A 14,361-nucleotide genomic window follows, 5' to 3' on the forward strand; every position below is an offset into this window, starting at 1 on the left:
ACTTAAAAAAATGTTTTTATTTATTTTTTTTAATACTTTAATAACTAGTAAGTGAAATAATTTGAAATTGTGAACATTGTCCAAAATCTGAGGCCATTTTCTAAAATTTAGATGCTCCAGTAGCGAAAATACAGGGTATCGGTGGTATATTTTTTCTAAATAAAATAGTACGCCATTGCTTTAGTCACAATCAAGATTCGGATTCGTCTTTCAATTTTCTACAAATTACTATTCCCTTATTACTTAAAAAACGAACGAACACTTTTACTTAAATAACATGACAAACACTAATCATTCGGTTATTTAATCGAATAAAGAAATTAATAACATCAGTCATCATTTTAATGATTTTATTTGAGCTCAAATATACCTCAATTTTCATTAACACAGGCGCGACATCTTTTGAAAGACGAATTCGAAAATATCATGTTTGTTACCGTAAAACAATGGCGTACTATTTTTTTAGAAAAATATGCCACGCATACCCTATATCTCCGCCACTAGAGCATAGAAAAAATACATGTGCCTAATTTCAAATAATTTTACTTACTAATTTTTAAATTATTTAAAAAAATTAAAAATATTTTATAACTTTAACACCCTGTATCTTTTTAATGAAGCCTCCTAGATAAAAACTTTATACGAAAAACTCCCCTTAAAATTCACTAAAGAAGGCTTCATTTTTGGTCACCGTTTGTGAATCGCCCTGTATTGTCACTGACATTCAGGACCGGAATTAGTACGACATTGCGACAATGGTCATCCTAAAAGCATGACTATAGTATTTAGGGTTAGTACTTATAATTTTAAGCTGTCACAAATACAATTCTCAGTATGTTTATGTCTTTCTTTTATCACCTAGAATATAAAGATATCAACACTTCGCACCTGTTCCCACTTTTGAGGTGAAAGGTAAAAAGTTAAAACAAAAAATATGTGTTTAAGTATTAAAAATTCATGAACTAAAATAGATACGTATATCATGCTACAGTTAAAGTACATGCTGCAGATTTAGTTATGAAAAATGAAACTGTATAACATTTAATAAACCGAGAAAAACGTAAAAGCTTCCTGTTTAAAAGCATGAAAGCGAAAAGCAATAACACTATGGTGAACGTTTAGAAGATTTTAAAATCGCATTTATACTGTAAATTACAATGTGAGAAAATATTTGATTGCTTCGACTGAATAAGGACCTACACAATATATTTTTAGTGGAAATTAATTTTTTTAACTTGAAATATTTATTAAAACTCATTAAACTGCTCTTTAAAAAGAAAAGTAATCCGTTTTCATATAAGTATTTCAAATTATGTGACAACAGTCACTATTTTTTGGTAAAGCTTTATCTGTTAGGAAATTAAAAACATGAACATGTCCATTTTTACTATTTCCTTAACTTGGTGGTATATACTGGAAATGAGGGGAACACTGTTTTTTTTGTCACACGGTTACCAAAAAGCACCGGTTCGTTATTAGACTATTAGTGCAACTCTAGATTCTCTCAATACAATTTTCTTTGCAATACAATTTGCCTTGTTCTTCAGTCATTTACGATTAAATATTAACTTCAAGTAATAATCACTTCCCGGGGATTTTTTAAATGCCTTAATAAATAATTATCTCAGATTATGTTCTAAAAATAGAACACCAGCAATTAATAATGCACTGTGAAATTTAAGACATAAAGAAAAAGCACTATATACTCGTACATAATACGATGTCTGTAAATACCCGTACTTTGTTTTTTAAACTTTACTATTAATTTTATACATTATTGGTCCTTGTCTCCTTCAAAGTACTCTCTTCTCCTATTCATACATTTTTCTGCGAGGTGTTTCCATTTCATGAAGCAGTCCTGGATAGCTTCATTTGAAATGGCCTTTAAAGTCTGTGACGAATTTGCTTTGATGTCATCAATAGTCTAAAAACGGCGTCCTTTCAGCACTGATTTTAAGTTCGGAAATAAGAAAAAATCACGGATGAGGGAGGACGGTAATCAAATTTTTGGCACAAAACTGACGATGTGACAGAGCTGAGTGTGCGGGCGCATTGTCATGCTGCAAGAACCATGAGTTGTCTCGCCACAACTCTTGTCTCTTTTTGCGGATTTTTTCACGTAACTGTTGTAAAACGCCTTGATAGTAATCACGGTTGACTGTTTCGCTTGAGGTAGGAATTCAAAATGCACAAAATGCACAAAAAAACAATGAGCATCACTTTGACATTGGATCGAGACTGACGTGTTTTCTTGAGGTGCGGAAATCATTTGCCAATTCATTGTGATGACTGAACTTTTGTTTCAATGTCGTAGCAGTAAACCCAGCTTTCGTCTCCCGTTATGATCCTTTGAATGAATATTTCATCGTCATTGAATTGTTCAAGTTGTCGACAAATGTCCACACGATTTTCTTTCTGTTGTTCCGTTATCAAATAAGGAAGAATTTTTGCTGCATCTCAATGTATGTTAGATTTTTGAGATGCTAACCTCTTCTGCAATTTTTCTGTCAGTCGGTGATTTACACGCACCACGTATTTGACTTCTGAACGTGGGAGTCATCAGTTGAAATCGAAGGCCTTCCTGGTCGAGGATCATCTTCAATTAATTGACTGAAGACCACTTTTAAATCATGAAAACCATTCGTAACATTGCGTACGGCCCAGAGCACCATCTCCGTAAACTTGCACTAACACTTAAACTCGTGATACACAAATAACAATATCACAAAAACAGTTCAGTTTGACCGCTACTTTATCGAATTGTGCGTTTTATTTAATTTTAGAGATTTTCTTATTGAAATCTAAATACATTGACTCCCTAATTAGCTTCCTTCATCTGGTCTCATAGGTGTCGTATTTTGATTAATTATACAGGGTGTTTATTAATTGAATGCCGATACTTAAGGGTGTGAATCCTTGGGTCATTTTAAGAAGAAAACTTAATATCAACATATGTCCTAAACCTCTTAATTTTTGAGCTACAGGGTGTTACAGTTTTAAGAAACAAATTACTTTTTTATTATAATTTTCTTATCACTCCAGATATTTTTATGAAATTTTGTACACACCTATTAATCATTAAGGAGCATTGTTTGATATAAATAATGTTTTAAAATCTTTGCCAATGACGTCCGTACGAGATTTGAACTAAACATTTTTGAAGAAAAAAATGGTACGCCACTGCTTTTTCTAAAAACTAAAATTATTTTTAAAATCTCCATTTATTTTACAGCAAATTCGGTCCCTAGACTTACTCTCATACGACGCACCATTTGCACGTAAAAAAATTAAAACCAAAAAAAGTTTTTTCCCCAAGTTCATTGAGACTGCTTTTGATATTTTGTTACCATTTTGTAGACACCCAGCATGCGTGGACACACTTTTTGTGGGGCAAAAATTAATTTTCTACTTTCAGAAATGACGTTCACGTAGGCATAATATTAAATGTTTGGATAGAAAAAACGGTAAGCTCATTAAATGCCCCCTTGAAGCAAATGAAATAAAAATTAGTAGGCTGGGTAAAGTGTCATAATTTTTGACGCTTCTTTTCGCAATAAAGTTGACATTGATTTTTCATTATTAAAAAATTATTAGAGTAGGAGGTAAAATCTCATAAAAAATGGTAAATTTTACAATCGGTGAATTAGCTGACATGCATTTTACTTATGGGGTTGCCGACGGAGATCCATACGAAGCCAGGAGGATATACCAAGAGCGGTATCCAAATCGCGTACTACCCGATACGAGAACATTTTCTAGAATTCATAGACGTCTTCACGAAACCGGAAATTTAAAAGTAGACCACAGTGCTAAAGGAATCCCTGAAACAGTAAGAACACCGGAACTTGAAGAAGGAATTTTACATGAAATTGAGGAGAACCCCGAAACTAGCACGAGGAAAATCGCGGCTACATTTAATGTTTCACACGTACTTGTTTGGAAAATTCTTATCGAAAATTTATTATATACACATCACATTAAAAGACTCCAGGCATTACTCCCTAGAGATTTCCCGTTGCGCATTAATTTCTGTGAGTGGTTTCTTCAAAAGTGGAAAATCTGTTATTTGACAGGTACATTCTTTTTACCGATGAAGTTAGTTTTTCTCGAAACTCAATACAAAATTTCCATAATAACCATTTGTGAGCGGATGAAAACCCTTTTGCAATTGTTGAATCAAATCATCAAGAACAGTTTTCAATAAATGTTTGGGCTGGTATTATTGACAATTATTTGATAAGCCCATTTTTTATCCAAAGAAGATTAGATGGACAATCGTATTTACACTTTGTTGAAGAAGATCAGCCGCCAATGCTTGAAAACCTTCCTCATTTATTAAGAAACCAGATGTGGCTAATGCACGATGGTGCGCCTCCACATTTTAGCTTACGGGTGCGTGAATTTTTAAATCACAACTAGGATAGGCCGCGGAGGAACGCAGTCATGGCCGCCCAGATCTCCAGACCTTAATAGTTTAGACTACGTTTTCTGGGGTCATCTGAAAAGCTTAGTGTACGCAGTGCCGATTCAAACCGAAGAAGAGTTACGAAATCGTATAATAGTATGCTGCCAAAAATGTTTCCACGCATGGTGGTGTCTACAAAATGGCAACAAAATATCAAAATCAGTGTCAATGAACTTGGGGGAAAAAACTTTTTTTGGTTTTAATTTTTTTACGTGCAAATGGTGCGTCGTACGAGAGTAAGTCTAGGGACCGAATTTGCTGTAAAATAAATGGAGATTTTAAAAATAATTTTAGTTTTTAGAAAAAGCAGTGGCGTACCATTTTTTTCTTCAAAAATGTTTAGTTCAAACCTCGTACGGACGTCATTGGCAAAGATTTTTAAACATTTTTTACATCAAACAATGCTCCTTAATGATTAATAGGTGTGTACAAAATTTCATAAAAATATCTGGAGTGATAAGAAAATTATAATAAAAAAGTAAATTTTGTCTTAAAACTGTAACACCCTGTAGCTCAAAAATTAAGAGGTTTAGGACATATGTTGATATTAAGTTTTCTTCTTAAAATGACCCAAGGATTCACACCCTTAAATATCGGCATTCAATTAATAAACACCCTGTATAAAAAACGAACAAAATAATCTAAGCCCTCATCTAAAACATCGTTGAAATGAGTATATTTTAAAAATATAGATTGGCCTGTCGTTCTGTCAGCTTAAAATATTACAAAAAGTACCCCGCTTTTTTCAAGGCGCCGCGAATATTGATATTATTCATATAAAGAGGATAAACACATTTTCCAAAATTAGTTCTGAAAAATTTCGATAAAGTTCCAATTTAAATTTCCAATGTTTTCTTTTAATTATCGCCGTACTTTGTCTCCCGCGACACCCTTTCACGAAGTAAATTAGGTACTTCCTTATTCCTCTTCATTTTACTTAACGAGAAAGCCGACCTTTTTATTGCAGGTTACTTATCTTTGAAAGGGAATTAATCTTCTCCAAGCCTCGTCCTTTCCAAGGATAGTAACCGTTCAGTAATAGACGGGAATTGGCGATTAGGATTATCCCATCAACTCCTCTTAGCGCCGAAGTAGTATAGCATAAATTTAAACGTCGCCTTAAAAGTTTTCTCATCCTGTTCGAAATTATTTAGTTGCGATTATGACCAACTAGAATTTCTTTTTTAAAAAAATATATATTCTATTATTAGCTCTCATTTTTTTAACTCTATTTTAAAGGTATAAAAGTAATTCCAACGAATCCAAAAAAATTTTTCTAAAAAATCTTATGATATGGAATCAATGTTCTTTTATGTCAGAAATATAGGGATGCAAAAGATATAAAATCCCACAGATAAGACTCCTGACTGCTGATATTGCGGAAATATCTTATATTTTTGTGGTTCTAACATCACCCTCGACAAAGTAATAATAATAAGTAAAAAACAGGTACTAAAGAAAAATATTTTTGTTTCCACATTTTACTTAGCCTTTTTTAAGAAATTTAGTGAAACGAACAAATACTGTAGATAAAAAAGTAATTCATAGAACATATAGTCCACAGTACAGGCCCCCTCTGGAAAGTTGATTACCACATACTTTATAACTCCTGAGGGGCTTCTTTTTGACGAGTCTACCACATTTTTCCTCTGTGACTTTTCTCGATTCCTCCGCTTTTCCACTCGGAAAAGTCCAAAAACATGGCAATTTCCCGGGGTCTTGAAAACTCAAGACCACATCTTTTATTTTTAGCTTAAGTACTGGAAATTTTGTTGCAAATGCCGATTTAAATTTGTCCGACAGAAATTCCTCCGACATTGACGCGTCTACCGGTTGAAACATGCCAAAATAACAGGGTATTGAAAATCAATTACCACATAGGTAATTTTTAGTAAAATTAATTGTAAATAATTAATTCAGTCAAAAAGTATTGTGGTCCGACAAATTTCAAGCCGCGTTTTTTCAGTCCGACAGCTGGAAATCGGAATTTTCACGGGGTTTTATTTAAACTAATTTAAATTAATCGAAATCTTATTTTGGCACTAGTCTTCGGGGATTCTGCCTAAACCTTGACAAACATTTTTCAGATTTAATTTATGCTCTTCCTATTTCTATCATTGTCGACCGTAAGCAAGCATGTAAGGTTCTGACATGAATTAATAAAATGTTCTTTCTTATTAATTTTTTCATTATCAAATAACAAAAATATTTTTTAAAGTTTTATTATTATTAAAGCCTTAATAAAATTAAAAAATAATTGAAAAAATTAGACGCGTCAGGAGACATGAATCATTTTTAAAAAACCCGGCTGACTATGATATTTAAACGATAAAAAATAATTTTTTATAATAATAATTTCAAGTAAATAAAACAAAATATTTTTAATTTTAACAATAATTTAATATAAGTAATTTATATTTATGTCGGGACATGTGACAAAAAAAAACACATGCTTAAAATTAATATCATGTTTCCAATTTTTAATAATTTAAAATTATTTTATCTTAAATTAAATTTATAATTTTTTGTTTATTTTTAAGAAATAATTTTTTATTTTTTAAATGTAATCTTCAGTTGGAAATTTTTAAATAATTCATTTTTACTGGCGCAACATTTTTTTATATTTTTTGCTTCATTGAATGAACCAGGGAAGAGGGGGCAAGCGCTTCAGTCTGCCCCACCGTAGCTACGCCTATACAGTATAAGGTTATGTATGGAACAACATATCGAGTAAATGCCTCCACGGTTTTGCTGACACATTTAGACTTATCGAAATTTTCCATTACCGTTTTACATAAATGCGGCTGCATTTCATTGATACAGCGCTCAATCTGCTTCTTAAGGCATGGGTGGTCGTGAGCTTGTTGGTATAAACCTTAGATTTCAAAGAACCTCATAGATAAAAGTCCAACTCCGTTAAATCGCATGATCTGGGCTACTAATTCTGATCCCTAAAACGAGAAATTACACTACCAGGAAATGAATCATGCAGTAATTAAATTGTTTCCCAGACTGTAGTGCCTTCTTGTTGAAATCACTTGTCGTCTACATCCATGTCTTGCAATGTAGGTACAAAAAACTAGATCGTGATAGCGAGCACCATTAACGGTTATTGTTTGACCAGCCGCATTTTCGAAGAAGAATGGTCCGATGATGCCTCCAGTCCAAAATCCGCACCAAACGGTGACATTTTGTGAAGGCATTTATTTCTCACCAAGCACTCATGGATTTTCTGAACCGCAAATGCGACAATTTAGTCGATTAACGAAGACATCAAGATGAAAATGAGCCTAATCGCTGAAGATGATTTTCTTCGAAAAATCAGCATCCACTTGTTCCATAATCCATTCAACGAACTTTTTCGCTCTACGTGGTCAGTAGGCTTCAGTTCTTGAGTAAATTGAACTTTGTAAACATGAAGATGCAAATCTATCGTGAGAATTTGCTGTAAAGAACTTCTCTAACTGTCGGATTCTTGTCCATGGTGCCAAATTGATGTTTTTAAATATTTAGGTAAGAAATTTTTGGTTAATATATTTGATTTACACAACTTTCAGGAATTTTAATAGTACATCATAAAATAGAAATTTAAACCCAAAAGAAAAAAGAAAAAGTTATAAATGAGGACGGTATTTATAGTTTTTAAATTCTGACATTGTATTTCACACTGATATCAATTTTTTATGAGTAATTGATAAAACCTGTTCTTTACATAAACATGCAGAAGTATCTGCCTATATTTTTAGTTTAGTGAATGCTAACAACACATCCATAGTTAATACGTATTTTTAACACCTCAAAAGATATCCAAACACATTCGAATTCTACTGTAGCAGCGAAGTTTCAGAAATGTCTTTTAAATTTATCATTTCACAGTAGTATTCACACATTCGTGCTATCTCACGGTTCATTTTTCACACGTATTTACCTTTCTGAAGTCTCCCTGGATGACCATGGGCGGCGGGTGAGCTGTCCTTGCGTTGGGAGCCGGCGGCGCTCGCAGAGGTGACGCCGTGAGATCCAAAGCCTCGCGCCCATTATCCTGAAAAAAAAATGATTCCTTAGATACACATACTCGTCAAATAGTTAAAGAAAATATCCATCGTAAGTAAAAAGATTTAGTAGAATTCCCGACTCAGTATTTTATTTCATTTTTTATGTGTTGAATAAGGAACTTCCGCATGTTTTAAAGCCCAGAACAGTGTCCACAAATTACTTAAAGCTAAATTAACAACAAAAGTAATTAGTAATGCAGTAACATATAGATATATTTAAATTGTGACGAGCAAGACGTATCGAGATTACTAAGATACAAATTAAAATTTCTGCATATCCTGATTAAAAGGAAGTTTTGACTTATAGAATAATATATTAATTCTAATGGCTCGTTAACAGGGGATAATAAAACTGAAGAATCAAAAAAGTCATTCACAAGTTTGTAATAGTATATTACATACCCAGGTGGAAAGTTTCTTGTCGACAGAAAAAGAAACTTTTCACCGAGGTTTGTATACTATTTTATTTACAGCCATACCTTTTAAATATAAGTGACGGTTTTTGTAAAATAATAATTGCGTAAGAAATTAACTAAGTAAGATCCCTGTATTACCATATTGCATTTTTGATTGTCATCAAAAAAGTGTTTTCGAAGACAATAAGGGATTCAGAAGAAATTATTTGTACTCCTCCTCAACTGAGAGAATCCGCTAAAAGAGTCGTGCAAGGTACAATAAGATATTTTTGGAAACAAACATTTTCGTTATACAATGAATGTTGACATTTTCCTGAGTTAAAAGGATAGACCTTATAAACAAATATTTCACATACACTAAATCACACACAAAAATGTAAGAAAGCTTTTACCTCCATAACTTTTACTTTAAGGTTTGTTTACGGTATTTTGTATCGGTATACCCGTGTACCATTATATGTTTTACCGCACTAGCTTCATCTGCTTTATACACATCAGCGCGGTTGACCTCTCTTTCTAGGGCCAGTCCATAGTTTACTAGGTCAATGGTTAAAAGTCCACCCTGGTAAATGTCACTTTCCATCTGGATATATGTCAAAGTCAGAAATATGTCTCTTTCAAATTTACTGTAAGTTTGAAGTATCAACATTGCATATATGGTTGTAAATAAGCAAATATTGATTCTGCAAAAATTCTACGATTTTCTAATGAAGTTACAAAAATCTACTCATTATGAAGAGGATTACATACCGTTGAAGCAAAATTGATTACATTGTGAACATATGCTACAAATAAAGAATAATCACATTTTTACAAACTAAACATTTTGTTTTGTAAAGCAATGATGGATATCATCAATATAGGTCAAGAATAATAGTGGTCCTAAATGCAATCCTTGAGGAACATCTGACAGCAATATAAGGAACCGTGAAATGTAATGTGAAATCTAAAAACATAAGAAGTCCTTAGTGCACGCCAATTTCAGATAATTTAGAGATATGTATATTATGATCTAATTTATTGAATGTAAGACAAATTTAAGAGATGGGTGATAGGCATCATCGTCAACAAATTAACAACTATTTTTTATATAATGAAAATTAGAAATAGTTAAATCCAGTTTACAAAATTTTATGTGGGATGTAAATATACACAACATATATGAATTTTAATCATGTTGTCATCAACAAATGACACCACTTAGTATTAAATATTCTTGGAGGTTTGTTTTCATTGTGTAAATATATAAACAACTATTAGTCCTATAATAACCATGTGGTTTTACGGATAGTCCGTAACGTTTTAATTGTTGTTGCATATAAAATATACATTTTTAATATTGTAAAATAGTTTTTATATAGTGTTCTAAAATTTTTGTAACGTATTTAGCTAATCCAAAGCAATATGCTTTGCCTAATATTTTTTTCCGGTATTTAGTATCCATTAAATCCTATCGAATTGTCTATAGAAAGAAAAAATATCTAAGTATAATTTTATCTTAAAATTTGTTGATATCTTAATGGCAAATACTGCTATTAGTTCCTTAGTTTCTACCTGTTCATGCTCCAGTAGCAGGTTACAAAAATTTAAAGTTAAGAGAAAAGTGGTTGCTTTGGAGGAGTTAAATGCATGATTAAAATATTGACACTTATTTCTGGGACATCCTGTATATATAAATGTTGGATACATCCGGAGCCAAGTGGTAAAAAAACTACAACCGTATCGTGCTTGAACGTATTGCCGAAGAACAAAAACACTTTCTTTTAATATTAACAGAACCTTTTATATGAAATATTGTACTGGTAGAAATGGGTAGGAATATTAGTTCTGGCGCCACTGTATTTTATCATTAATCCGAACTGTCTGACCAGGAAATGATTTCATCGGTGGAAACGTTGGAGCGTATTGCAAACGTGTGCTTAGTCACATTATCCAGAAATAACAATTCCCCGGGGCAGTTATTCGGTGGAATGGAAGTCGTATTGCAATATAATACCCTGTTTTCCCACTAAAACCACATTGTGAGAGGTATATACATCTTATTTCGAACTGACATTTTCCTTTCAGTCACTATCCTGTTTCATACTAACTCTAATACAATACAAAATACACCGAAAAGGTGACATAAAAAAATCATAGTAAGTTATCTGTTTTCAATATGATAATGATTTTTTCTCATGATTGTTACATAATTCCATAACACTTTCTGATGGATTAAATTTTATGTCGGTTTATAATAAAAATTCTCAAAACATTTTTGTCTCCATTTTTCGCGTATAAACGTCATGGAAAATGTAATAAATAATAACAAAATAGATATTTAAGAATAACTTCAACAATCGGTTACATAATATTGAGATTTTCAAAGTTGTTACGACACGGTCGCACAACTTTTTTTTCCAAAATTCACGGATGTTTCGAAATTCTTCTCGAAGCTCCTCAGACCCTACGAACGATCTTCTATCATGCAAAAAGCCGTTCAACACAATGCCTGAGACATCCAGACGGCCGCCGCACCATCCATTGCAAAAATCACCGATCTTTCCGATAAATTCACCGACCTTCCGCAAGACCCCCGGGTAAGAACTAAATCTGTTTAGTTTCAGTTGACTAACTACAGCCGAGCGACCAGACCAGGCAAAAATGTAAACGTCACGAGCCGAGACGAGGTGACTGCTGAATCAGACCATGCAGCAACCGTTCTACCGGGATCCACCCTGCCGGCGATTGAATGCACACCATCAGCGGTAATTGCAGCCTATCAGCAAGAGCTGAAAAATACCCAATCTGGAATCTGGAATTTTGAGAGGGTAGCTTAAAAAGCTACAGTACTTAGGCTCCATTGGGCCCCTTGTACTTCCTCCCATTAGGAGATTAATCCACCTGAACCGCTAACCAACCTCAAAAATACCCAAACCTCGAGCTCTAACGCTCTCAGTCAGCTCCACACTGAATCAAGCTTCCTAAAAACTTCAGTACCGGCCCTCCGAGGAGTCCGTGCATAGTAAATAAACCATAGTGAACCAAATACAGTGATTTTCAAACACTAGGGTATCAGACCAGAACCAAGTGCATACAGGGTAACACAAAAGCCCAAACCACGTTTCCAAGTCTCCTAAGTTGGAAACCAAATTAGTGAAGTGCTCCAACAGCCGATTAGATCGCAATACACTCCTACAGATAGATTGTGGAATCTCCACCTGTGCTCATTGAACTCAGAACGATAGCGGAAGATCGGAAATCTCACTTTCCCTCGATGATGGTTGCAGAGCCGTACGTCAAAGGGGAGAGGAACGAGATGCCAGGGAACACTCCAGCACTCGAGCAGGCGTCTAACTGACACCAGAGGCGAAGAGGAACTCTGGACACCTCTATCCTTCCCGTCCCATCATACGAGTCTACGACCCGATGATGATGATCAGTGGAGAGGCTAGCAGGTCTCCATAAACAGGACCGAACCAAGAGGAGGCGCAACCCCGTCGTGGCGCCCAACGTGGAACCACCAGCGGGGATGGGCAACCGGGGACCTTAATCCTGGCAGAGACCAATAGCGTTCCGCGACAATAAACATAATAATATTTCCGTGTTGCAGCCTGAGAATAATGCCTTAAATTAATTGTCATATTATCGTTTTTATGCCCGAAAATAGTGCGCCTATGAATCTGCCGTAACCCGACAAATGCACTCTCTTTCCACAGTCCTATTTCACTAATATAATTGTCCAATATTTAGATTTTTACTAGTATGAGCTTAAACTCAAATATCACCTACTTTTTCAATCCATGCCACGAAGTCACCCGTATATAATTCAAAAAGCTGCAAGAACACTACATGTGTAGGGCCATTTGACCTGTCACCCAAACTCCCAGACTGGTCGAGAATCAAGATATTCACTGATCTTCCGAAGATTTCTACGACGCCGAAGACCAAACAGAACAATGACTACAGAGCCCGATACTGTTACCAAAGCAGCGCGCCAAAGACCGCTACAGACCACCTAGAAAATCGCTGATATGTATTTCTATTTTGGAAATGACCTTGAAATTCACAAAAACCGCTCAATGGCCACCAAACACAACATCCAACGATGCGAGATATCTGAAACCAAAACCTGAGCTACCTCCGTCGACGGATCAAGATCGCACCGGGAAAAGCAGAAGTCCCTGCGCTCCAAAAGCGTCCGAAATTACAGTCCACAATAGGAATCAGGCGTACGATAGAATGTGGATACGCATTATACAATTCTCTATTGCATGTAACCAATATTATACAGAAAAATATCCACAGACTTTTTGTATCTAATACAAATTGTTCAAAATTGTTGCGAGACTCAGATCTAGATCCTATATTTAGCATTTCAATAGCAGAGGCTTCACTACAGTACTGCGGCCGATACACAAATGTAATTAACCTATAAAACTGTAACTTAACGTTACACCCTGTACAATAGTATGTACTGTACATATATACTTGGTCGCAAGATATACGGCATAAAGCCAAACCAAACTAAATAACGGCCGCGTTAATCACGACCACAAAAAAAATTGACATTTAACCCACTTCTCCGCCATTATCCCCTAATAAGACATATTGTATATATTCATGATTCCGACGCTACTGGTTGCATAAATATCGAGCCGCAGCGTCACGTTGCGAATAAATTTTATGTCCCGGCCTGGTCGATGCGACCCCGATCAATCTCCTTCAAGTCATGTGAATGATGTCAAGAGCCATCAGGGGCTCTCGACTAGTCTTTTATCGTTGCAGTACAAGTATCTTTAAACTTTTTTAGTGGAAAAGGAGGTGGACTCTTAGGTGCTGGAAGAGCGCCGCTACTTCAACAATACTTTCTTAATTGTTATTGTTGGTGGTCCAACTTGTGGCGTCCAAAGGAATCCTTTTCGGTGTCATCCGCCTCCGAATAGTTTTCTTGAAGTATGCTTAAACATTATCATTTCAAATTGAACAGATAATTAGTTAGAAGGAAGCTTTTGATATACAAGTGAAAACTCTTGCAATATGGGTCCTTTTTCTCATAGATAAAAAACTGAGAATGGGCAAATAATTGGTCATCATTATCAAGTGTGACTGAAATATTTTGTGTAAAATCTAAAGACATGCCCTACGCTATCTCACGAAGCAATACAATGTGTTCCATTATTAATTGCAGATAACTTTGATGTCCCAAGATGTGGGAAACGTAAGAAATTCGAGGAATTGATTTGATTTATCAAAAAAAAAAATATCAGCGCAATCAAAAGTTTAGAGAAAATTTTAACTAACTGCTTCGCTCGCATCAACGACATTTGTCTGTCTCTGACTGGAGAAGCGTTTCTGCTCTCTAAGCCACTTTGAGTTACGAATTCGAAGGTGTGACAATTTTTCCACACTCGTGGCCCTCATAATTCAACATATTCCTCTGTTT

General features: G+C 34.6%; 1 protein-coding gene across 1 annotated transcript in view; it reads right to left on the reverse strand.

The window, feature by feature from the left end:
* Positions 1 to 14,361, reverse strand: part of LOC108914465 (rho GTPase-activating protein 100F) — a 224,447-nt gene that overhangs the window by 120,018 nt on the left and 90,068 nt on the right. Inside the window, exon 2 of the mRNA XM_018720293.1 lies at positions 8,394 to 8,507. Coding sequence (XP_018575809.1) covers positions 8,394 to 8,507 — 114 coding nt within the window. The remainder of the gene's footprint in view (positions 1 to 8,393; positions 8,508 to 14,361) is intronic.

Source organism: Anoplophora glabripennis, unplaced genomic scaffold (genome assembly GCF_000390285.2).
Source record: "Anoplophora glabripennis isolate ALB-LARVAE unplaced genomic scaffold, Agla_2.0 scaffold532, whole genome shotgun sequence".
NCBI classification, from domain to species: Eukaryota; Metazoa; Arthropoda; class Insecta; order Coleoptera; family Cerambycidae; genus Anoplophora; species Anoplophora glabripennis.